The sequence below is a fragment of the Trichomycterus rosablanca genome, chromosome 27 (assembly GCF_030014385.1).
Source record: "Trichomycterus rosablanca isolate fTriRos1 chromosome 27, fTriRos1.hap1, whole genome shotgun sequence".
Classification (NCBI taxonomy): Eukaryota; Metazoa; Chordata; class Actinopteri; order Siluriformes; family Trichomycteridae; genus Trichomycterus; species Trichomycterus rosablanca.
In genome coordinates, this window is record NC_086014.1 from 5,403,710 (window position 1) to 5,431,068 (window position 27,359).

Sequence of the window (27,359 nt, forward strand, 5' to 3'; positions counted from 1 at the left end):
TATACCCAATCATAATACCCTCGATTGTTACTGTTACCAATAGCTCATAGTTATAACATTAACAGACTTCACCTACCATAGCACTTAGTCTCACCTGGTGTAGTAAGAGACGAGGGAGGCGTTACGGGTGCCAGACGGGCTGCATCGGATCGTGTAGGTAATTACATGAGAGTTACTGAACATGGGCTTCTCCCATCGCAGCCAAATTGAGGTAGAGCTATTGGCCCAGGCTTTTACACTGCTAGGAGGCAAAGGGAGAAGGTGGTCTTGTGGCCATGCTGCAAAACAGACACACAAGATTTTACGTTTTAAGGTTATACATTGCTTTAAAATGTGATTATATAAATGTATAAATCAGGGCAAGAATATAACACAACGTTTAGCGCTTTCAGTGTTACCAGGACCACAGTGGCTCTTATTATTTTAAGATAGAAGAAGCTTGGAACAACCTTCAAGTCCTAAAGTTGGATTAGGGCTTTGGTCACCTCTCATACAGCAAGAAGGGCATTTGTTCGATTGCCCGGCCGGGCAGCCAGGGTCCTTTCTGTATGTACTGGTTTCCTCCCACATGTCCAAAGACATGCAGTCTATTAAATACAGCCAATTAAGGCTACTAAAACTTGTCTGGTGACATGTCAAGGGTGTTTAATGTTTAATGAATCGGACCCAGTGCAACACTATTAAACTATTTCTACACTCACTGTCTATTTTATAAGCTCCACTTAACATATAGGAGCACTTTGTAGTTCTACAATTACTGACTGTACCTTTTTAGCCTGCTTTCACCCTGTTCTTCAATGGTCAGGACCACCACAGAGCAGGTATTATTTAGGTGGTGGGATCATTCTCAGCACTGCAGTGACACTGACACGGTGGTGGTTTGTTAGTGTGTGTGACACAGCAGCGCTGCTGGAGTTTTTAAATACCGTGTCCACTGTCTGTCCACTCTGTCTCCGTCACAGGAAGCTGCCCACGGGGCGATGTTGTGTTGCAGCACTGCAGTGCTGAGAATGACCCACCACCCAAATAATACCTGCTCTGTGGTGGTCCTGGAGAGTCCAGACCATTGAAGAACAGGGGGAAAGGGGGCTAACAAAGCATGTAGAGAAACAGATGGACTACAGTCAGTAATTGTAGAACTACAAAGTGCTTCTATATGGTAAGTGGAGCTGATAAAATGGACAGTGAGTGTAGAAACAAGGAGGTGGTTTTAATGCTATGGCGGATCAGTGTATATTAATGTAATTTAACAAACACACATGCACACACAAACTAACCTCGATCAGACAACTTCTCTGTCCGACCCTTCCACATGGCAGGATAGCCTTCGTTCGTCTTATTACACGCCCAGACTCTTACTTCGTACAGGCGATCAGGAGCTGTGACACACAAGCATCACAAGTGTACATTTATTAGGATGCACTATGCGTAGAGGGCAAGCCAGTGCTGGACAATCAGGTCCAATCCATGGGCGCTACTTTGCAACACACAGGACTTAAAGGATCTGCTCGTAAGCACTTGGTGGACACCTTCAGAGGTCTTGTGGAGTCCGTGCCCCGAGAGATCAACAACATTTCTTACCCAGTCCTGTAATCTCATAATGCCTGACTCGCTTCCGTAGTCTGATCTGCTGGACAGCGCCGGCAGGACTCTCCTCATTGGCTGTTTCATCCCCGTCGACCTCTTGATATGAGAGTTTGTAGCTGGTGAACTGTGTGTGATTGGGCGGTGGCTGCCATGTGACATGGAGAGAATGGACTTTAGCTCTCACTTGGAGCTCTGTGGGTGCAAAGAGTCCTAAAGACAGAGAGAAAGTGGATATTTAAAATATTCACAGCACATATGCGAACAGATATTTGGCCTGGCCCGGACTGGTTAATATAACTATATAAACGTACAATCTAATATATATGTATAATATATACTATATAATATATACTAATATACTTAAACTAATATATAAAATAGCAAAAGCAGAGAGCAAGCGCCTTATGACCTTTGCGTACCCTTGGTAAGGTTGGGCTTTTGGTCTACGGCCCACTCTGATGGCTCACCAAACCCTGGACGCGTCCCTGCCGCCATCCGCAGCTCGTACGTGTGATTCGGCTTCAGGTCTCTCGGTGCTGCCTCGGTTCCGTTGCCTCCCACTTCCACCGAGAGCACCTCGTCTACTGCAATACACATACACACAACAAAACAGTGCCTCACACCAGCTCTCTTATTCAAACTGTGAAGTATGGTGGAGGAAATATTATAGTTTGGGGATGCTTTTGGGCATGACTACAATCTTATTCTTACTACAAGGCATTATTTGGATAACTACTTTTACAAACACGTCTATGAGTTTGTAGTTAGTTTGTGTTAAAGTACCAGCGCATTCACAATTTTCGAGACTCTACCACACTTATTACTTGAGTTTGTGTTAAAGTACCAGCGCATTCACAATTTTTGGGACTCTACCAACCTTATTACTTGAGTTTTTGTTAAAGTACCAGCGCATTCACAATTTTTGGCACCTTACCAACCTTATTACTTGAGTTTTTGTTAAAGTACCAGCGCATTCACAATTTTTGAGACTCTACTACACTGTGTTCCAAATTATTATGCAAATAATATTTTCTCAGATTTTCCAAAATTACCTATATGAATTGCAGTCATTGTAATTTTCCAGTCATCAACTATTAGAGTACAATTGAAAGATTTTTGAACAAACTGCCAATGATAACAGTATATTTTTAAAAAAATAAAACACTCAAAATGCACTCAAAATGCATGTTCCAAATTATTATGCACAGCAGAGTTTTCAACCTTTTCATTTTTATAAAGAACAAAAAAATGGTCATTTGTGAAATTATAAGCATTAGCTGGTTATTACAAACTGAAATCAAACAGTTTTCAAGTCAAAACTTTATTCTAGGTGATGTTACATTTGCACATAGGACCCCTTGTTCGAAAGGAGCTTCTGAACTCTCTCGTCCATTGAATTTGTCAGATTTTGGATGGTATCTGCTTCAATTGTTTTGCATGAGGACAGAATACCCTCCCAGAGCTGTTGCTTAGATGTGAACTGCCTCCCGCCATCATAGACACTCCTTTTGATGATGCTCCAGAGGTTCTCAATGGGGTTGAGGTCGGGAGCATGGGGGCCACACCATAAGTTTGTCCCCTTTTATGCCCATAGCAGCCAGAGATGCAGATGTGTTCTTTGCAGCATGAGACGGTGCATTATCATGCATGAAAATGATCTTGCTGCGGAATGCACGGTTCTGCTTCTTGAACCATGGCAGGAAGTGCTGTTTGAGAAACTCCACATACATTATGGAGGTCATCTTTACCCCTTCAGGGATCCTAAAGGGGCCGACAATCTCTCTCCCCATGATTCCAGCCCAAAACATTACTCCACCTCCTCCGTAGCCTTGTTTGCATGGGGTGTCCATCAACCAGCCATCCTCCACTCCATCCATCTGGACCATCGAGCGTTGCACGGCACTCATCGGTGAACAAAACAGTTTTGAAGTCAGTCTTCATGTATTGTTTGGCCCACTGGAGCCGTTTCTGCTTGTGTGCAGTGGATAGAGGAGGTCGACAGGATGGCTTACGCACAGCTGCAAACCTCTGAAGGACCCTGCATCTTGTTGTTCGGGGGACGTTGGAGGCACCAGCAGCTTCAAAAACTTGTCTGCTGCTATGACAAGGCATTTTTGCAGCTGCTCTTTTAACCTGACGTAATTGCCTGTTGGAAAGAGTCCTCAATTTTCTCTTATCAGCACGCACACGTGTGTGCTCTGAATCAGCTACATACTTCTTGATTGTGCGATGATCACGATGAAGTGTCTTGGCAATGTTGATTGTAGTCATGCCTTGACCTAAACACTCCACAATTTGTTGCTTCTCAGCAGCCGACACATCCTTTTTCTTTCCCATTTTGGCTGAAAATGTAGGCTGCTTAATAATGTGGGACAGCCTTCTTAAGTAGTCTTGCCTTTAATTGGACACACCTGCCAAACTAATTAGCACAGATGTCTGCAATTGCTTTCAGTGATATAAAGAGCCCTGACACACATCACCATCAATGAGTTTAACTGACAAACAAAAAAATTCTTACCTTATCACTCCTAAACACTTTTTGCATAATAATTTGGAACACAGTGTAACCTTATTACTTGAGTTTTTGTTAAAGTAACAGCGCATTCAAAATTTTTGAGACTCTACCAACCTTATTACTTGAGTTTTTGTTCAAGTAACAGCGCATTCACAATTTTTGGGACCTTACCAACCTTATTACTTGAGTTTTTGTTAAAGTAACAGCGCATTCACAATTTTTGGGACTCTACCAACCTTATTACTTGAGTTTTTGTTAAAGTAACAGCGCATTAACAATTTTTGGCACCTTACCAACCTTATTACTTGAGTTTTTGTTCAAGTACCAGCGCATTCACAATTTTTGAGACTCTACTAACCTTATTACTTGAGTTTTTGTTAAAGTAACAGCGCATTCAAAATTTTTGAGACTCTACCAACCTTATTACTTGAGTTTTTGTTCAAGTAACAGCGCATTCACAATTTTTGGGACCTTACCAACCTTATTACTTGAGTTTTTGTTCAAGTAACAGCACATTCACAATTTTTGGGACTCTACCAACCTTATTACTTGAGTTTTTGTTAAAGTAACAGCGCATTAACAATTTTTGGCACCTTACCAACCTTATTACTTGAGTTTTTGTTCAAGTAACAGTGCATTCACAATTTTTGGGACTCTACCAACCTTATTACTTGAGTTTTTGTTAAAGTAACAGCGCATTCACAATTTTTGAGGCCTTACCAACCTTATTACTTGAGTTTTTGTTAAAGTACCAGCGCATTCACAATTTTTGAGACTCTACCAACCTTATTACTTGAGTTTTTGTTAAAGTAACAGCGCATTCAAAATTTTTGAGACTCTACCAACCTTATTACTTGAGTTTTTGTTCAAGTAACAGCGCATTCACAATTTTTGGGACCTTACCAACCTTATTACTTGAGTTTTTGTTAAAGTAACAGCGCATTCACAATTTTTGGGACTCTACCAACCTTATTACTTGAGTTTTTGTTAAAGTAACAGCGCATTCACAATTTCTGGGACTCTACCAACCTTATTACTTGAGTTTGTGTTAAAGTAACAGCGCATTCACAATTTTTGAGACTCTACCAACCTTATTACTTGAGTTTGTGTTTAAGTAACAGCGCATTCACGATATTGGGACTCTACCAAACTTATTACTTGAGTTTGTGTTAAAGTAACAGCGCATTCACAATTTTTGGGACTCTACCAAACTTATTACTTGAGTTTGTGTTAAAGTAACAGCGCATTCACAATTTTTGGGACTCTACCAACCTTATTACTTGAGTTTGTGTTTAAGTACCAGCGCATTCACGATATTGGGACTCTACCAACCTTATTACTTGAGTTTGTGTTAAAGTACCAGCGCATTCACAATTTTTGGGACTCTACCAACCTTATTACTTGAGTTTGTGTTAAAGTAACAGCGCATTCACAATTTTTGAGACCTTACCAACCTTATTACTTGAGTTTGTGTTAAAGTAAAAGCGCATTCAAAATTTTTGAGACTCTACCAACCTTATTACTTGAGTTTGTGTTTAAGTACCAGCGCATTCACAATTTTTGAGACCTTACCAACCTTATTACTTGAGTTTTTGTTAAAGTAACAGCGCATTCACAATTTTTGGGACTCTACCAACCTTATTACTTGAGTTTGTGTTTAAGTACCAGCGCATTCACGATATTGGGACTCTACCAACCTTATTACTTGAGTTTGTGTTAAAGTAACAGCGCATTCACAATTTTTGGGACTCTACCAACCTTATTACTTGAGTTTGTGTTAAAGTAACAGCGCATTCACAATTTTTGAGACCTTACCAACCTTATTACTTGAGTTTGTGTTAAAGTAACAGCGCATTCACAATTTTTGGGACTCTACCAACCTTATTACTTGAGTTTGTGTTAAAGTAACAGCGCATTCACAATTTTTGAGACCTTACCAACCTTATTACTTGAGTTTGTGTTAAAGTAACAGCGCATTCACAATTTTTGAGACCTTACCAACCTTATTACTTGAGTTTGTGTTAAAGTAACAGCGCATTCACAATTTTTGGGACTCTACCAACCTTATTACTTGAGTTTGTGTTAAAGTAACAGCGCATTCACAATTTTTGAGACCTTACCAACCTTATTACTTGAGTTTGTGTTAAAGTAACAGCGCATTCACAATTTTTGAGACTCTACCAACCTTATTACTTGAGTTTGTGTTTAAGTACCAGCGCATTCACAATATTGGGAATCTACCAACCTTATTACTTGAGTATGTGTTAAAGTACCAGCGCATTCACAATTTTCGTGACTCTACCAACCTTATTACTTGAATTTGTGTTAAAGTAACAGCGCATTAACAATTTTTGGCACCTTACCAACCTTATTACTTGAGTTTTTGTTAAAGTACCAGCGCATTCACAATTTTTGAGACTCTACCAACCTTATTACTTGAGTTTGTGTTTAAGTACCAGCGCATTCACAATATTGGGAATCTACCAACCTTATTACTTGAGTATGTGTTAAAGTACCAGCGCATTCACAATTTTCGTGACTCTACCAACCTTATTACTTGAATTTGTGTTAAAGTAACAGCGCATTAACAATTTTTGGCACCTTACCAACCTTATTACTTGAGTTTTTGTTAAAGTACCAGCGCATTCACAATTTTTGAGACTCTACTAACCTTATTACTTGAGTTTTTGTTAAAGTAAGAGCGCATTCACAATTTTTGAGACTCTACCAACCTTATTACTTGAGTTTGTGTTAAAGTAACAGCGCATTCACAATTTTTGAGACTCTACCAACCTTATTACTTGAGTTTTTGTTAAAGTAACAGCACATTCACAATTTTTGGGACCTTACCAACCTTATTACTTGAGTTTTTGTTAAAGTAACAGCACATTCACAATTTTTGGGACCTTACCAACCTTATTACTTGAGTTTTTGTTAAAGTAACAGCGCATTCACAATTTTTGGGACCTTACCAACCTTATTACTTGAGTTTTTGTTAAAGTACCAGCGCATTCACAATTTTTGGGTCTCTACCAACCTTATTACTAACCTTATTACTTGAGTTTTTGTTAAAGTACCAGCGCATTCACAATTTCTGAGACTTTACCAACCATATTTCTTGAGTTTTTGTTCAAGTAACAGCGCATTCACAATTTTTGGGACTCTACCAACCTTATCACTTGAGTTTGTGTTAAAGTAACAGCGCATTCACAATTTTTAAGACGCTACCAACCTTATAACTCGAATTTTGGTTAAAGTAACAGAGTTTTAACCATTCTTGAGACTCTCCCAACCTTAAAGTACCAGCGCATTCACAATTTTTGGGACTCTACCAACCTTATTAACGTTTTGGAACCTACAGTATAACAGGCTCTACCTCATCTGGCTGCTCTGCCAGTCGGCACTCACCGTCCTCCAGCATTTCCACAGTGACAGACTGAGATGGGTGGCTGGCGCCCATGGGTGAATAAGCCACCATGTAAAAGTTGTAGGCAGTGTGAGGCTGCAGCTCCTTCACGTGGAACTCCGTGGTGTCGTTGTTCACGGCAAACTGATACTCTATGTTGTCCAGCCCTGCTGCACAATACAGTTATATACAAAGACAGAGAGAGAGAGAGAGAGAGAGAGAGAGAGAACAAAATTGGGATTTAGGAAGGATGACATTTGACGAGCATTCATTAAAGCGTCCACAGACAACAAAAGAATCCTAGACAAAGCAAATCCTGACATTTGATGCTTTGGAATCACTTGGATTTCTGCAGGGCGCCAGAGTGGCACAGTTGGTAGTGTGGGTGTCGCACAGCAACGGTGCTCACAGAAGACTGGGTTAGATTCTCGCCCAGGTCGCTATCTTTGAGGAGATTTGCCTGTTGCCTTTTTCACAACAGGCAACAGTAGTGATTCTTCTATATTCGTGCATAGTTTGCCATACTGTGGATTGAGTATCTCTAGAAGTGCTTTCACACGTTCTCAGCTTCAGGCATGTGTTCAATTTTCTCTCATAATCCTCCGACATTTAAAATGACGTTTACTGTTACCAATAGCAAAATTAGTAGGCACCTCTAAATCCCACTGATCAAAACACCTGGCTTTTAGAGTCATTAACACCTTAGTTTGAACGTGCAAGTTTGTTAATGGCTTTACACAGAATGTGCCGGTACATACACTACATCACCAAAAGTATTCGCTCATCTGCCTTCACACGCATATGAACCTGAGTGACTTGAGTCCCATTCTTAATCCATAGGGTTTAATATGCTGTTGACCCACCCTTTGCAGCTATAACAGCTTCAACTCTTCTGGGAAAGCTTTCCACAAGGTCTAGAAGTGTGTTTGTGAGGTCAGACACTGATGCCTGGCTCTAATCATAGTCTCCGCTCTAATTCATCCCAAAGGTGTTCTATCGGGTAGAGGTCAGGACTCAGGTTCTTCCACACCAAACTTGCTCATCCACGTCTTTATGGAGCTTGCTTTGTGCACTGGTGAGCAGTCATGTTGGAACAGGAAGGGGCCATCCCCAAACTGTTCCCACAAAGTTGGGAGCATGAAAACTCCCAACTCCTGAAAAACAACCCCACACCATAATCCCCCTCCACCAAACTTTACACTCGGCACAATGCAATCAGACAAGTACCGTTCTCCTGGCAACCGCCAAACCCACCCAGACTCGTCCATCGGATCGCCAGACGGAGAAGCGTGATGCGTCACTTCAGAGAACACGTCTCCACTGCTCTAGAGTGCTCGGTGATGTAAGGCTTGGACGCAGCTGCTCGGCCGTGGAAACCCATTCCATCAAGCTCTCTGAAGCCACATGAAGTTTGGAGGTCTGTAGCGATCGACTCAGCAGAAAGTCGGCGACCTCTGCGCACTATGTGCCCCAGCATCCGCTGATCCGCTCTGTCATTTTACGTGGCTACCACTTGGTGGCTGAGTTGCTGTCGTTCCCAATCGCTTCCACTTTGTTATAACAGCACTGACAGTCGACTGTGGAATATTTAGTAGTGAGGAAATTTCACGACTGGACTTGTTGCACAGGTGGCATCATATCGCGGTACCATGCTGGAATTCACTGAGCTCATAGGAGTGACCCATTCTTTCACAAATGTTTGTAGAAGCAGTCTGCCTCGTGCCTAGGTGCTTGGGTTTATACACCTGTGGCCATGGAAGTTATTGGAACACCTGAATTCAATGATTTGGACGGGTGAGTGAATACTTTTGGCAATATAGTGTATCTTTGAAATTTTGTGTAGTACTGTAATAATATTAATATCTCACACGTCACATGACCACCTCTCACCTGTAGCATGCTGGTAGTGGATGGAGAAGCCAATGACCTGCTCGCGGTTGTGTTCCGGTGGTTCCCACGTAAGCAGTACCGAGGTGCCGGAGAGGGGCGCAGCTTGGAGGTGAACAGGAGGGCTGGGAACCCCCGCCCTTACGATGACCGACAGCTTGGCAGTAGCGCAGGCTGTACCCAGGCCGTTAGAGGCGAGGCACTGGTAGTAGCCGGCGTCATCCGTGCGCAGCTGGTTGATGAGGAGCACGCCGGGGCTCTGAGTTTTTACACGAGCGGTCCATTGCAGACGCTTTCCGTCCTTCAACCAGAGCAGAGACGCGGCCGGGGAGGCCAGACTGCCACATACGAACCTGGCGGTGTTACCGCGAGATAGAGACGCTGACTCCGGAGGCTGTACGATCACTGGGGAGGCTACCAGAGGACGGAGACCGGAAAAAGGAACAAAAATAATAGATTTTAAAATAAGAAAAAATAAATAAAAAAAGGAGCAATAATAAAAAAAAGGAGAGGGAAAATTAATAAATAAATAATGATATATTTAAATTTATATACTGTATTTATAATAGATAAAATATAAAATGTTATATATTGAAATGTGTGTGTATATATATATATATATATATATATATATATATATATATATATATATATATATATATATATATATATATATATATATATATAAAATAAATAAAATATAAAATGTTGATGAAGCAGTGATGTTAAGCACTCTTACCCAGTACAGTGAGCTGAGCGGACGCAGAGACAAACTCACGGGTTTTGGGCTTGTTAGCACGGCACACGTACACTCCTGCATGGTGACTGAGCGAGTGAGGGATTACAAGGTTGGTGGCCAGGACCAGTACATCTGTGGAAATGGGTTTTCCATCTAAAACCCAAAAATGAAGTTATTCAATGACACAAATTAATGAACTAATAAAAACAGAATAGAATTTGCATTAAGTGTTTGGTCTACAGTTTCCTGGCTGAGATGTTGTTGCTCCTAGAGATATACATATTCGATTGAGGGAACTTGTTTGTCTATGGATCGTGGGTTTAAGCACCTGTTAGCAATAGATGCAGCAGTTATACCTACATTGACTAAGTAGAAGGGTCTCCATGCACTTCCAATCATAAGAGTTTTATGACCAATTCAGAATGACCATTACATTCTATATTAGGACAGAACAGACCAATAATTGGCAGGTCGATTGACTAAGCAGTATCTAAAAACATAATCCATTCCAAGCTGTGAGCTTGATGTGTACCCTCTACCAGCAGGAGGCAGTACATCACCACAGAACCCACATGGTGCTGGTGTGGCGTGAGGCACTTTAATTAGCTCTACAGGGAATGAACAGCAGACAATAAAGAAAGGAATATACGTTCATCCATGACCCAGATCATTACGTGGTTAGAAAGGAATCGAACTGGATGTTGGTACTGGATTGCATCATACTGCTGAGAAAATAGCTCAGAGCTCCGGTGCCCACCAGTGTGCCAGAGTTTTGCTGTGTTCGGTGCTCCAGTACACGTCCAGTCTGTGCTCTGTACAGTATGGCTCATGATCCAGAGCTATTTAAGTATTTTATGTAATTATATAACAGATTAATGAAAAAGTTTGGCCATATTATGGATGGTAATGACCAGGTAATTAACTGAAATAAAGAATCAGAACAGAGCTGATGTGTCCGTATGTTAAACTCTGCACACGTGGCTTTTTGTGTCTTTGTTATTATTTACTTAAACAATGTGGATATTTTGCATCATGTCCCAGTGTAAAACAGATTATTCGAGTGCTACCACAATCGAACCCAAACCTCAAGTCACACAGGTAAAAAACAACCCTGGTAAAAAAAAAACACGGGTAAAAACACAGGTAAAAACAACACTGGTAAAAACACAGATAACATTCCTGGTAAAAACACAGGTAAAAAATAGTACAAAAACACAGGTTAAACATCCCTGGTAAAAACACAGGAAAAACAGCCCTGGTAAAAACACAGTTAATAAAAACCCTAGTAACAACACAGGTAAACAACAACACTGGTAAAACCACAGATAAAACCCTAATAAAAACACAGGTAAATAACAACATTAGTAAAACACAGGTAAAACAACACAGGTAAAACCACAGGTAAAAACAACTCTGGTAAAAACACAGGTAAAAACAACAATGGTAAAACACAGGTAAAAACAACACTGTTAAAAACACAGATAACATCCCTGGTAAAAACATGTAAAAAATTGTTTTAAAAAAAAACACAGGTTAAACATCCCTGGTAAAAACAGTTAATAAAAACCCTAGTAACAACACAGGTAAATAACAACACTGGTAAAACCACAAATACAACCCTAATAAAAACACAGGTAAAACAACCCTGGTAAAAAACACAGTTAATAAAAACCCTAGTAACAACACAGGTAAAAACAACCCTGGTAAAAACACAGTTAAAACAACCCTGGTAAAAACACAGTTAATAAAAACCCTAGTAACAACACAGGTAAAATAACCCTGGTACAACCACAGGGAAAAACAACTCTGGTAAAAACACAGCTAAAAACAACACTGGTAAAAACACAGGTAAAAAAACAACCCTGGTAAGAACACAGGTAAAAACAACACTGGTAAAAAACACAGGTAAAACAACACTGGTACAACCACAGGTAAAACAACCCTGGTAAAAACACAGGCCCAAAAATAATCGCCGCACAGGCTTCTCTATGGTCAAAAGACCATATAAAGGCTTTTTAATAGAAGTGTACAATAAAAGACAGACCACCCAGGGAGGAACTCGTAAACTAAAGGTGGATGGGTCAGCCAAAAAACAGCAAAAATGATCCAGCAGAAACACATCCATGTGTGTGTGTGTGTGTGTGTGTGTGTGTTACTTCTTACCCTGCCTACTCCAGGACACAAAAGGTTTCGGTTGACCATGAGCCATACACTCCAGCACCGCTGGCCGACCTAACACCACTGTCACGTCTCGCGGCGGGGCTGTGATTATCACCTCATTCTCTCCAGAAGGACCTTAATATAATCACAGCATAGGTTAATACGTTCTGTATACAGGGGTGAGGTGTGTGTGTGTGTGTGTGTGTGTGTGTGTGTGTGTGTGTGTGTGTGTTGGTTACCTGATGTGACTGTGAGTGAAGCATCGTGGCTGTAGCGCTTGTGAGCAGAGTTGGATGCAACGCAGCGATACGAACCCTGGTCCTCCTCAGTCACCTCCAAAATGTGAAGGATGCCATTTGGAAGAGTTACATACCTGTTGAGGGAAAGAGAAGTATTACTGGGTGTAAAAGTAATCATTGCACAGTCATTCATTCATTCACTGGTAAAAACACAGGTAAAACAACCCCAGTAAAAATACAAGTAAAAACAACCCTGGTCAAAACACAGGTAAAAACAACCCTAATAGAAACACAGGTAAAAAAACCTGTGTACCCAGAATGTATTACCCTATGCTGTAAAAACACAGGTACAAAACAACCCTGGTAAAACACAGGCAATTACAACCCTGGTAGAAACACAGGCAAAACAACCCTGGTAAAAACACAGGTAAAAAACCCTGTGTACCCAGAATGTATTACCCTATGCTGTAAAAACACAGGCACAAAACAACCCTGGTAAAACACAGGCAATTACAACCCTGGTAAAAACACAGGTAAAAAAAAACGTGTGTACCCAGAATGTATTAACCTATGCTGTAAAGACACAGGTAAAAAAAAAAAAAAAAAAAAAAAACCCTGGTAAAAACAACACTGGAAAAAAACACAGGTAAAACATCCCTGGTAAAAACACAGGTAAAAAGAAACCCTGTGTACCCAGAATGTATTAACCTATGCTGTAAAAACACAGGTAAAACAACCCTGGTAAAACACAGGCAATTACAACCCTGATAGAAACACAGGTAAAACAACCCTGGTAAAGACACAGGTAAAAAAAACCTGTGTACCCAGAATGTATTACCCTATGCTGTAAAAACACAGGTACAAAACAACCCTGGTAAAACACAGGCAATTACAACCCTGGTAGAAACACAGGCAAAACAACCCTGGTAAAAACACAGGTAAAAAACCCTGTGTACCCAGAATGTATTACCCTATGCTGTAAAAACACAGGCACAAAACAACCCTGGTAAAACACAGGCAATTACAACCCTGGTAAAAACACAGGTAAAAAAACCCCTGTGTACCCAGAATGTATTACCCTATGCTGTAAAAACACAGGTACAAAACAACCCTGGTAAAAACCCAGGTTAAAAAAAACCCTGTGTACCCAGAATGTATTACCCTATGCTGCAAAAACACAGGTAAAACAACCCTGGTAGAAACACAGGTAAAAAAAAAAACCCTGTGTACCCAGAATTTATTAACATATGCTGTAAAAACACAGGTGTAAAAAAAAAAAAAAAAAAACCCTGGTAGAAACAGGTAAAAAAATAAAAACCTGTGTACCCAGAATTTATTAACATATGCTGTAAAAACACAGGTAGTAAAAAAAAAAACCTGGTAGAAACACAGGTAAAATAACCCTGTGTACCCAGAATGTATTACCATATGCTGTAAAAACACAGGAAAAAAAAAATCAGGGTTGATATTTTCTGTAGTTTCTCAAACTTGCATTATCCAGCATCTATTAAGCGATGGACCTGATCCCTCTCATTATTTTGTTAAATGCCCTAAAGCAGCCCCAAACAATGATGCTACCTCCACCATATTTCACTGTCGGGGAATGTTTTTTATAATGCTTTACTGACAGAAAGAGGTTTTTTTGGTGATGATGTGCAGCAATATATTTGGTGTACAAGCCGGACTCCTCGTGGTGCCTACATCTGTTCAGTCACTCACATTACAAACGCGTCCCCAAGTCCCCTGCATTCCTCAGATGCAGTAATGATGGACTGCCCTGCTAAGTGACCGGCGCTGTGGGATCAAGGAGTGCACGAGTATTGATTCGGTGTTTTCACACATCTGGTACAACGTGCAACCGCTGCTGCAATGCGCCTTCGAAATAAAAAAGCAAACCTTTATAAAAAGAGCATTTATAGTTCTCTAAGAAGAAAACTGCTGGTCAGGCTTTCGCTTGTCGATATCAGTCTCGCCCTCCGGTGTTCTAATCCCAGGGCATCATGGCAGTTCTGAAGAAGAGCTCATGTTGCACGAGTCGCCCCTGCCCATCACCTAATCCACCACAGCTCTCCAGAGACCAGCTCCTACTCCTGCTCTCCATGAGCATGTAATAGACGATTAATCTAGCGGACCGACTGCTATCTGTGGGAAACGCAGCCTGAATGAGCAGGCATGTGTGTGTGTGTGTGGCAGCATGACTTATCATTGTAATGGTGGAGGATTCAGCCTGTAGAGGTTGTTTCAGGACAGAACACAATATTGCACTGCACTGGTGGTGAGGTATTGGTGTCTGGTACAATTATCTGATTTGATGCGTCTCCGTGGTCAGTGTGGGGGATCTTCCGCTGCTGGGGATCCCTGATTGCATTTGAGCAGCCTGCTCCAGGTGCCTCGGGCTGCTAACCCACTTTATTAGTCCGGTCTTTCCCCACCCAGTAGACTCGATGGCCAATTTATGTCCGCTGCAGGCACTGGCAATTGTGCCTGCTAGATGGCACCCAGCCAACCAGTAACAAACCCGAGATTCAAACCGGGGTGTTCAGAATCTCAGCGCTGGTGCGCTAGTGGAACATCGCACTGCTCCACCTGACGACGGCCGGCCATGTGACTCTATTTTCAGATCAAGGAGACGACATTCAGGTGGTACGGATCAGAAGTAGAACCTGGTCTACAAAGCTATGATTAATGAAAGCCTTGATCCTGCTACTAACCATATATGGACATGACGCATTTAGGCTTTATAGAACAAGTGCTGAAAATCTCATGGAGGAAGATGACGACCACTGAGCAAGTCTACGAGATGGCCAGAACAGAAAAGGACCTACAGAAGCACATGAAGTGCCACAGGTTATGTTAGCTTGGGTGTGAGGTGCCCACATGACAGGACAGACGAGTGACATCATCACTACGAGGATTGCATTAACAGCCCAACAGCTGACCTATCTGTGTAGCAACCATCACAAAGTGATGATGGTGTAGTGACATGACATGACTAGGCAGTTATAGCCTAGTGGTTAAGGTACTGGCCTAGTAATTCAAGCCCGAATACTGCCAGGTTGCTGCTGTTGGGCCCTTGAGCAAGGCCCTTAACCCTCAAATGCTCAGACTGTATACTGTAACTGTACTGTAAGTCGATGACATCACAGGTGGGTAAAAGGAATGAATCCCAAATTGAACAGTAGCTATATGGGTCTGGGGCGGCGCCTTCGCTCAGTGGGTAGCACTGTCGCCTCACAGCAAGAAGGTCCCGGGTTCGATTCCCAGGCGGGGGCGGTCCGGGTCCTTTCTGTGCAGAGTTTGCATGTTCTCCCCAGGTCTGTGTGGGTTTCCTCCCACAGTCCAAAAACATGTAGTCAGGTTAACTGGAGACACTGAATTGCCCTATAGGTGTATGTGTGTGTGTGTGTGTGTGTCTGCCCTGAGATGGACTGGCGTCCCGTCCAGGGTGTTACTGTGTACCTTGCGCCCATTGAAAAGCTGGGATAGGCTCCAGCAGTACCCTAGAATTAAGGCATCTCAGTAGGCAGCATTCTAAGGCATCTAAGAATTGGGACAGCCTAGGATGATGTAAAGGGCTCACTAGGTTATCGGACAGACCCTATGTATTCGGAAGCATGGCGCATTTTGGAATTCTGGCAGCACGAGACCGACGCCGGTCGATCTGAGCATTAGCAGGTTAGCAGGACACATCCCACGAATGAACGTTCATTCCGCGGACATGATTTATTTATGAGTTCAATCAGGCTCGCTCACAGCAGGACGTCCTTGGGTCGTGTGTACGGGTGACCTTGTGAAGTCCCTTTATTATCCACACACACTGTAGAAGGAGGAGCGTGTGACCGATCTGAGGTCAGTAAACAAATCTGTGTAGCACTGATCTGGTACATACGTAATTCTGTGGGTATACATTTATTGACTGTAGCTCATTTGTTGCTTGTTAGGCTCTCCTGTACCCCAACTATCGGTCAAGAGGGATCCCATTTATGAATATGACCCCCACTGACCAGATGTTTGGGTTTTGAACTATTCTCAGCACTGCAATGACACACATGGTAATGACATGGTAGTGTGTGTTGTTCTGGTATGACTGTAGCAGGTGCAACAATGTTGTTGGGACTTGTTGCCACTCTACACAATATACCATTATAATAATGAACCTCATTATATTAGTTGGTTAAGGTACAGGACTAACAATCAGAGGGTCGCTAGTCCAAGCCCCACATCTGCCAGCCTGCCACTGTTGGGTCCTTGAGCAAGGCCCAATCGCTCGCAGTGTATACTGTCTCAATTTTAAGTCACTTCAAATAAAAGGCTAAGTGTTCTCTCACCTTGGCGTATCTTCCGATTCAGCGGGTGCAGGGAGTGGCACGCGGTCTTTCTCCCAGGTTATACTGGGGGCGGGTAGGCCGTCTATGCTGCACTCAAAACGGGCAGTTCCACCAGTGGGCACAACCTGAGGTTCAGGGTCCCGATGGAAGTTAGAAAGCCCTGAAAGTGAAATAAAGAGATAACATAACATTATGACCACCATCCTAATATTGTGTTGGTCCTCCTTTTGCTGCCAAAACAGCCCTGACCCATAGAGGCATGGACTCCACTAGACCCCTGAAGGTGTGCTGTGGTATCTGGCAGCAAGATGTCAGCAGCAGATCCTGTAGATTTAACTCCTCTAAGCTGTGAGGTGGGGCCTCCACGGATCGGACTTGTTTGTCCAGCACGTCCCACAGATGCTCGATTGGATTGAGGTCAGCCTTCGCTCACCACGTGCATCAATGAGCCTCGGCCGCCCATGACCCTGTCGCCGATCTGATATACATATATTAGTTCAGATTAACTTTCTTTAGACAGTAATATTTCAGCACCAGGTTCCTACAACCCAGCCCTTATCAGAACCCCACCTGATCAGGACCGGATCTTCCCACTGATCTTTGATCATACATGCGTTTGCCATCCCAAGCGCAAGTTTCTCAATGAGCACACAGAGCCTTTGGGATGATACACACACAGGGAGCGAGAGATAACGACTGGTTAAACATTAGCGCAGGATTTTTCAGAATGTTTCACCACATGTGGCCTAAAGTAAACACACACACACACACACACACACATGCACACAGCTGGAAACTAGATAGCTGCTAGAGAAAGTAAATAGCACTGCCCTAATCATTCCTGCGTGTTCCTGCTGACGGGGCTTTTTCTTCGCTTTGTTTACTACATGCCAAGGGTCACGTTTAATGTAATATTTCATATGTATATATATGTGTGTGTGTGTGTCCATAGCGATTGATCTTAGGGCCACTGGACGGTGTGATAAATATGCAGCTATAGGGGGCGGGAGTTGACGTCAGAACGCACATTTTCCTCCACCAGGTTACATGATATTGCACTTTTCCGCACAGCTCGTGCATATAAAGCAAACATCTCACAGTGCTGATTAGATCAGTTCCACTGCTGTTACGAATACATGGAGCTCTCCGGTACAGACTTCATCTTCGCATTCATTCGAATCTAAAATAGGGCTGCATGGCCATACAAACCTTGCTTGGTAAAGGATAAAGCGTTCTATTAAATGTATACATATATACTGATCAGTCATAACATTAAAACCACCTCCTTGTTTCTACACTCACTGTCCTTTTTATCAGCTCCACTGTAGACTGTAGTCCATCTGTTTCTCTGCATGCTTTGTTAGCCCCCTTTCATGCTGTTCCTCAATGGTCAGGACTCTCCCAGGACCACCACAGAGCAGGTATTATTTGGGTGGTGGATCATTTTTAGCACTGCAGTGACACTGACATGGTGGTGGTGTGTTAGTGTGTGTTGTGCTGGTATGAGTGGATCAGACACAGCTAGTTGGTCCAACTTGTAGATGTAAAGTCAGAGACGATCGCTCGTCTATTGCTGCTGTTTGAGTCGGTCATCTTCTAGACCTTCATCAGTGGTCACAGGACGCTGCCCATGGGGCGCTGTTGGCTGGATGTTTTTGGTTGGTGGACTATTCTCAGTCCAGCAGGGACAGTGAGGTGTTTAAAAACTCCATCAGCGCTGCTGTGTCTGATCCACTCATACCAGCACAACACACACTAACACACCACCACCAGGTCAGTGTCACTGCAGTGCTGAGAATGACCCACTACCCAAATAATACCTGCTCTGTGGTGGTCCTGTGGGGGTCCTGACCATTAAAGAACAGGGTGAAAGCAGGTTAAAAAGTATGTAGAGAAACAGATGAACTACAGTCAGTAATTGTAGAACTACAAAGTGCTCCTATATGGTAAGTGGAGCTGATAAAATGGACAGTGAGTGTAGAAACAAGGAGGTGGTTTTAATGTTATGGCTGATCGGTGTATCTATCTTCAGACATTGCGGAGGAGATACTCACGGGCCAGTCGCAGAGTGACGCTCCGGCTGGTGAGCGTCCCGAACGAGCTGCCGCTCAGACAGCTGTAGTCGCCCTCTACGCCCGCCGGTGGCTGACCGTCGTGAGTGGAGGGCAGCAGCAGCAATGAACTGTTAGGAAGGACTCGCACAGCCTCGCCCTCGCTCAGCGCCGCGCCGTTCCGGAACCAGGTGATGTTGAGGAAAGGCTCGAAACTTCCCAGATGACACTCCAGGAGCAGAGGACGTCGAGGCTCTAACACCGCGTCGATCGGACCAGCGCCGCAGCTCAGCTCGAGGGACTCGGGACGGTCTGCAGCGGGAAGACAAGTTATTACAGAAACAAATATACCCAACAGCATGTGGACATATGACCATGCGCTTGTTAGATCCAGTTACAAAACCAAGGGCATGGATGGATGTGGAGTATGGACTTGTAGCTATAACAGCCTTCACTCCTCTGGAAAGACCTTGGCGTGTGTGTCTGCGGAAACCATTCCACCAATAGGACATTTTTGAAATCAGTGTCACCCTTGGCTTGCTCAACGGAGGTTTTTGGTCTGTCGGTCCTGGATTCTGTATAGTTGCTTTGAGACAACGTCGAAGTCTGACTTGACTTATAGACAGAGACCAAGCACACCAACGCTCAAGCATACACTGACACACACGGGGGCATACACACCAACACATGCGCACACAATGACTGATACACTAACACACACTGCTAAATGTGTGTGTTAGTCTCTACGCTTGGTCCCTGGTCAAGACGGCTAACTGGATTTAGCACGGGCGGTACTCGGATACAGTACAGGTCACAGGCTAGAGAATGAGGACCATATACACACACACACACACACACACACACACACACACACACACACACACACACACACACACACACACACACACACACAAGCACAAGCTGTTATACGGCTCAGACTCAATGTGGTGCAATAAAGCTCACAATTAATTAGGCTAATGGGACATGGATTTATTTCCTAAGATAAAGTGAGAACAGATGCTACACCAGCAACGTGTGTGTAGGTGGCCATTTTTATATGCTGGCTAAGATTTATTTTACCGATCAGCATAACATTAAAACCACCTCCTTGTTTCTACACACACTGTCCATTTTATCAGCTCCACTTACCATATAGAAGCACTTTGCAGTTCTACAATTACTGACTGTAGTCTATCTGTTTCTCTGCATGCTTTATTAGCCCCCTTTCATGCTGTTCTTCAATGGTCAGGACTCTCCCAGGACCATAACAGAGCAGGTATTATTTGGGTGGCGGATCATTCTCAGCACTGCAGTGACACTGACCACTGATGGTGGTGGTGTGTTAGAGTGTGTTGTGCTGGTATGAGTGGATCAGACACCGTGTCCACTCACTGTCCACTCTATTAGACAGTGCTTAACAGTGGCAACCTGGCGGTTGTGGGGTTTGAACCAGCAACCTTCTGCTTACTAGTCAAGAACCTCACCCCTAGGCTACAACTGTTTAAGTTGGTCATCTTTGAGACCTTCATCAGCGGGCTAACAAATAATACCTGCTCTGTAGTGGTCGTGGGAGAGTCCTGACCATTGAAGAACAGCATGAAAGCGGGCTAACAAAGCATGCAGAGAAACAGATGGACTACAGTCAGTAATTGTAGAACTACACTTTTCAGTAACCCTACATAACTATCCTATTACATAATTACAATATTATTTTCCTACTAACCAGCATCTCACATTCTCACCCCCAAACCACTAACCGCTGAACAGCATCACCTCTCGGTTACCAATCACGTGAAGTGTAGTACGCTCAGGAAATCCTCTATAGAACGACATTCTGCTGACAAAGGGGAGAGAAAATGTGATTGGAAATGTAAATGTGGAACTGACTGTGTAATGAGTTTAGATTACAACAAAGAGTAAGCACACACACACACACACACACACACACACACACACACACACACACACACACACACACACACACACACCTATAGGTGCGTCTGTGCAACATTTAACATTAAAACCACCTCCACGTTTCTACACTCACTGTCCATTTTATCAGCTCGACTTACCATATAAGAGCACTTTGTAGTTCTACAATTACTGACTGTAGTCCATCTGTTTCTCTGCATGCTTTGTTGCCACCCTTTCATGCTGTTCTTCAATGGTCATTCTCAGCACTGCAGTGACACTGACCACTGATGGTGGTGGTGTGTTATTGTGTGCTGTGCTGGTATGAGTGGATCAGACACAGCAGTGCTGCTGGAGTGACCTCACTTGTCATTGCTGGACTGAGAATAGTCTACCAACCAATAAAAACATCCAGCCAAGGTCTAGAAGATGACCAAGTCAAACAGCAGCAATAGATGAGCGATCGTCTCTGACTTTACATCTACAAGGTGGACCGACTAGGTAGGAGTGTCTGATAGAGTGGACAGTGAGTGGACACGGTATACACACCACCACCATGTCAGTGTTACTACATCACTACAGTGCTGACAATGATCCACCACCTAAATAATACCTGCTCTGTGGGTGAGTACTGACCATTGAAGAACAGCATGAAAGTGGGCTAACAAAGCATGCAAAGAAACAGATGGACTACAGTCAGTAATTGTAAGTAATATGGTAAGTGGAGCTGATAAAATGGACAGTAAGAAAGTGCCGAAAATAAAGTAAGAACAAGAACAAGAGAACAAGTTCCTTAGACGTAGAGCAGCTGAGATCTGAACAGCGGGGAGGCAGGGATCCTTCTGACATTTAAAGACCTGCACTATAGACCTGCAGCTGCGAGTCCTTCATTACACTCACAATCAAACACACTGGATACTCCATTTCAAAAGGCCAAAAACGAGGGTGAGAGCCTGACTGGAGCCTGCAAGAGACGAGGTGTTAGCCATTCATGCATTTCAGGCCTGTGACAATTTAGGGTTAGTAAGGAGGTGAAAAAACTAAATAATGATGTGTTTGTAATCAAGGTTTGGTACAAAAGCAGCATCCAGCATCAAGGCTGAGGTACCTCCTGTACCTCAAAGAAAGATTGGAAGGGATTTGCATTTTTCTCCCTCTACAGTGCACAATATCATTAAACGATTCAATGAATCGGGAGGAATTTCAGTGCGTAAAGGCCGAATCTTCGATCCCTCAGACGGCACTGCATCAAGAACCGCCACTCAACAATAGCTGATATAACCACATGGGTGAGGGATTACTTTGGCAAACCTTTATCAAGCACTACAATACAGAGTTACATGCACAAATGCCACTTAATACTTTACTGTGCAAAGTAGAAACCTAATGTTAACCATGTCCAGAAGAGGCGTCGACTTCTCTGGGCTCGGAGGCATCTAGGATGGACCATCACACAGTGGAAGCGTGTATTGTGGTCAGATGAACCAAAGACGAAAAGGACCATCCAGACTGTTATCAGGAACAAGTCCAAAAGCCAGGGTGTGTCATGGTATGAGGGTGTGTCAGTACCCTTGGTAATGGTCATTTACACTTCTGTGATGCAGCATTAATGCAGAAAAGTACATCGAGATCTTAGAGCGACACGTGCTGCCTTCAAGACGTCGTCTCTTCCAGGGACGACCACATGCCACACACGGCTGCGGAAGAAGAGGGTACGGGTACCGGACTGGCCCGCCTGCAGTCCTGACCTGTCCCCAATAGAGAACGTGTGGAGAATTTTGAAACGACGTGTTTGAAGGAAGAACGGGACAAAATAAAACCCCGAAACACTAAATGACTTGGTATCCTCGGTGCCAAAACGTCTTTTAAGTGTGGTGAAAAGGAACAGCGAAATTACAAAGTGGTAAATGTTTTCTCACTCTGTAAGGTTCTTCCTTTGCCCATATTTGATCATACAGGGGGATACCCGTGCATCCTCGCTCACACGCAAACCACAATTATTAACCACAACTCTTCACTCACTTCTCCTATCTGTATAAAGTGATCCATATTGATCAGGGTTGCAGCAGGTCCAAAGGCCACACAGAAACACTCGGCACAAGGCAGGTATAAACCCTGGACGAGCCGCCACACACTGTAGTTTTTAGTTACCAATCCACCGAATGCATGTTTTAGAGATAAAAATACTAGACTATTTGGTTAAACCCAAGCCGACACCGGGAGAGTGCGCCAAACTGTTGACCACCTTGTGTGCATGTCATTTTATCAGCTCTACTTACCATATATAAGCACTTTGTAATTCTACAATTACTGATTGCTTTTACACTGTTCTTCAAAGGTCAGGACCCCCACAGGACCACTACAGAGTAGGTATTATTTAGGTGGTGGCTCATTCCCAGAACTGCAGTGACACTGACATGGTGGTGGTGTGTTAGTGTGTGTTGTGCTGGAGTTTTTAAATACCGTGTCCACTCACTGTCCACTCTATTAGACACTCCTACCTAGTTGGTCCACCTTGTAGATGTAAAGTCAGAGACGATCGCTCATCTATTGCTGCTGTTTGAGTCGGTCATCTTCTAGACCGTCATCAGCGGTCACAGGACGCGCCACGGGGCGCCGTTGGCTGGATATTTCCGGTTGGTGGACTATTCTCAGTCCAGCAGGGACAGTGAGGTGTTTAAAAACTCCAGCAGCGCTGCTGTGTCCGATCCACTCATACCAGCACAACACACACTAACACACCACCACCATCAGCAGTCAGTGTCACTGCAGTGCTGAGTATGATCCACCACTCAAATAATACCTGCTCTGTGGTGGTCCTGTGGGGGTCCTGACCATTGAAGAACAGTGTGAAAGCAGGCTAAAAAGTATGCCGAGAAACAGATGGACTACAGTCAGTAATGGTAATCATTCAGCCAATAATCAGAAAGGCACTAGATTGGCGCTTGGGTGGCACAGCAGTACAGGGATCTTGAGATCTGAGATCTTGAGCTCTTCTATCAGCTGGCTGGGGAAACAGTGGGCCCGAGTTAGGCCACCCTTCCCTCCAGACATAGCCAATTACGTCTGTGTAGACGTCTGGTCTATAAATCACTGAATGGGTTAGGCCCAGAATACATCTCAGAAATGTTTAGAGAATATAAACGCAGTAGATCTCTTAGATCCATGGACTCGGGTCAGCTAGTTGAGCCCAGAGTCCAAACTAAACATGGTGAAGCAGCATTTAGCTGTTGGGCTGCATATAACTGGAACAGACTGCCAGGAGATATTAGATGTTCCGCAAATGTAGAAATCTTTAAATCCAGGTTAAAAACTTTTCTTTTTTTCTTGTGCCTATGATTGAGCTCGAAATTTTTGCTATTACCCTCATTTTACCATATCTCTTTTAGTTTTTCATGCTCTTCTAAATTGTGTATATAGTGTATATTTTACTATATTTTCTTTTAGTTTTCATGTTCTTAATTTTTTATCTCTCTTGTTTGAATTTCATGTTGTCTTAATTGTAACTAAATGTTTGCAAGAAGTCTTTCTGAGGTTCTAGATCTCAGGAATGTTTTAACGCTTTTAATTATTTTTTTCCTTATGTAAAGCACTTTGAATTGCAAATGTGTATGAAAGGTGCTATACAAATAAACTTGCCTTGCCTTGGCCGGCCGACAGCACTGCTAGAATTGAGACTCATACATAATAGACCTCTTAATTGGGAAAAACTATTCATTTTAGTAACCCCTTTATCCTGATCAGGGTTGAAGTGGGTCTGGGAGCATCCTGAATCTGTTCCTGTCAGTCAGAGTCAGGTAATGCTGGCTGATTTCTCCATCACACACACACTAGGAATCAATTTACATCAGTCCATCCACTTCCTGGCATTTTTACAGGTACTTGGCTGGATATTTTTAGAGCTTAGGTGATGCACTGCTTGGGCGGAAACGTTCAGGCTATTTGTAGAAATTGATAGAATGGAGACATACACCGACCAGGCATAACATTTTGACCACTGACAAGTGGAGTGAACAACACTGATTATCTCTTCATCACGGGACCTGTTAGTGGGTGGGATATAAGACTAGATGGCTGGATGGCTGGACGACTGGGTCAGATCAGAGCATCTCCAAAACTGCAGCTCTTGTGGGGTGTTCCCGGTCTGCAGTGGTAAACCGGCGACAGGGTCATGGGCGACCAAGGCGGTTAGAGAAGGCTGACCCGTGTGGTCCGATCCATCAGACGAGCTCCTGTAGCTCAGATTGCTGAAGAAGTTAATGCTGGTTCTGATAGAAAGGTGTCAGAATACACAATGCTGGAACAAAAATGGGACGTCCTTAAACTTACTGCAAGTTGTAAGCATGTCATTTTGCTTTATTTACCCAGGTCTACAAGGTGGTGGGTCACTACATCAGACTCAAGCGTCCATAACGTTAGATACACGTTCTCTAAAGTACTTTGGTATACCACCTGGGTGTGCTTTAGGTTTCACTAGCCACAACATACACTCACTGTCCATTTTATCCGCTCCACTTCCCATACAGAAGCACTTTGTAGTTCTACAATTACTGACTGTAGTCCATATGTTTCTCTACATGCTTTGTTAGACTGCTTTCGTGCTGTTCTTCAATGGTCCGGACGCCCACAGGACCACGACAGAGCAGGTATTATTTAGGTGGTGGATCCCATTCTCAGCACTGTCACTGTTGGACTGAGAATAGTCCACCAACCAAAACATCCAGCCAACAGCGCCCCGTGCGCAGCGTCCTGTGACCACTGATGAAGGTCGAGAACTCAAACAGCAGCAATAGATGAGCGATCGTCTCTGACTTTACATCTACAAGGTGGACCGACTGGGTAGGAGTGGACAGTGAGTGGACACGGTGTTTAAAGACTCCAGCAGCGCTGCTGTGTCTGATCCACTCATACCAGCACAACACACACTAACACACCACCACCATGTCAGTGTCACTGCAGTGCTGAGAATGACCCACCAGCCAAATAATACCTGCTCTGTGGTGGTCCTGGTATGTAGAGAAACAGATGAACATATGGACTACAGTCAGTAATTGTAGAACTACAAAGTGTAGAAACAAGGAGGTGGTTTTAATGTTATGGCTGATCAGTGTAGCTTCAGCAGCTGTGGTTTGTGTTGGCCGGGTGAGAGGTGAGAGAAGCATTTGAACGCCGGCTCTTTGTCATGTAAATAAGCCGCCTAATCGGTTACACAGCCAATAGCCGTTTTTTTTTTAAAGCTAATCAGCATAATTCAGCCAATAACAGGCCTTCTCTTTGCTATCTGACAGTCAAATGACTCCCTGGATTCAGGTCTATAGATTCCCAGATGGGATCGTGCCAGTCGAATCTTTCAATGGACGTGAGGAACTGGCCAGCCTTACAGAAAATCACAACCCAGCACAACAAAAGCGTTCTGCCGAGAAGGGGATTTGATCTTTTAAGGATTAGACACAGGATGGTGCGGGACTTTAAATCTGCTGAACGTAACTGGAGCGATTGCTACACACGCTTTCGCCCCTTTGGCACCCGACTTCAAAAGTAGAACTCCAAATCGAAAGAGAGGTCAAGGGAAAAGTATGTGATAGGCAAATGTGTGTCCGGAGAGTCAGGTTTTGCTGATTTTTTCAGCTCCACTTACCATATAGGAGCACTTTGTTGTTCTACAATTACTGACTGTAAGTCCATCTGTTTCTCTGCGTGCTCCGTTAGCCTGCTTTCACCCTGTTCTTCAATGGTCAGGACCCCAGTGACACTGACATGGCGGTGGTGTGTTAGTGTGTGTTGTGCTGGTACGAGTGGATCAGTTTTTAAATACCGTGTCCACTCACTGTCCACTCTATCAGACACTCCTACTTAGTTGGTCCACCTTGTAGATGTGAAGTCAGAGACGATCGCTCATCTATTGCTGCTGTTTGAGTCGGTCATCTTCTAGACCTTCATCAGCGGTCACAGGACGCTGTTGGCTGGATATTTTTCTTTGGTGGACTATTCTCAGTCCAGCAGTGACAGCGAGGTGTTTATCCACTCATACCAGCACAACACACACTAACACACCACAACCATGTCAGTGCAATGCAGGTCTCGACCATTGAAGAACAGCATAAAAGGGGGCTAAACAAAGCATGCAGAGAAACAGATGGACTACAGTCAGTAATTGTAGAACGACAAAGTGCTCCTATATGGTAAGTGGAGCTGATAAATGGACAGCGAGTGTAGAAACAAGGAGGTGGTTTTAATGTTATGGCTGATCTGTGTATTCCCCCAACAATTCTGTTGTTGATTATTTACATTGTGCATCGCTGATGCACCCTCCACCAGGCTTTAAAGTTCAAACAGGCTCATCCTAATGGTGCTGTGGAACCGGACAGGCGGCAGTATTATTAGTTTGCTTTTTTTGATATCCATTCACTAGGGATGTAACGATACGCTCTACCAACGATGCGATGCGATGCGATTCACGATACGATCTTTCCCCCGAGCGCCAGTGACGTCAACCAGGCGAGGTGTATAGCGCCAGCACCCTCTACTGTTTAAAG

At 43.5% G+C, this 27,359-nt stretch overlaps 1 protein-coding gene across 3 annotated transcripts in view; it reads right to left on the minus strand.

Annotated features, from left to right (window-relative positions):
- The window catches only part of igdcc4 (immunoglobulin superfamily, DCC subclass, member 4), a 44,981-nt gene that overhangs the window by 15,420 nt on the left and 2,202 nt on the right, over positions 1 to 27,359 (minus strand). For 2 of the 3 annotated variants that reach the window (XM_062989807.1, XM_062989805.1), the window contains exons 2-12: positions 18,916 to 19,224; positions 16,862 to 17,021; positions 12,534 to 12,667; positions 12,298 to 12,429; positions 10,135 to 10,287; positions 9,399 to 9,809; positions 7,511 to 7,678; positions 2,007 to 2,171; positions 1,582 to 1,797; positions 1,278 to 1,379; positions 95 to 278 (exon numbers count right to left, since the gene is read on the minus strand). In XM_062989807.1, the coding sequence (XP_062845877.1) occupies positions 95 to 278; positions 1,278 to 1,379; positions 1,582 to 1,797; positions 2,007 to 2,171; positions 7,511 to 7,678; positions 9,399 to 9,809; positions 10,135 to 10,287; positions 12,298 to 12,429; positions 12,534 to 12,667; positions 16,862 to 17,021; positions 18,916 to 19,224 (2,134 nt within the window). The remainder of the gene's footprint in view (positions 1 to 94; positions 279 to 1,277; positions 1,380 to 1,581; positions 1,798 to 2,006; positions 2,172 to 7,510; positions 7,679 to 9,398; positions 9,810 to 10,134; positions 10,288 to 12,297; positions 12,430 to 12,533; positions 12,668 to 16,861; positions 17,022 to 18,915; positions 19,225 to 27,359) is intronic. The other variant, XM_062989806.1, reaches the window with a different exon arrangement.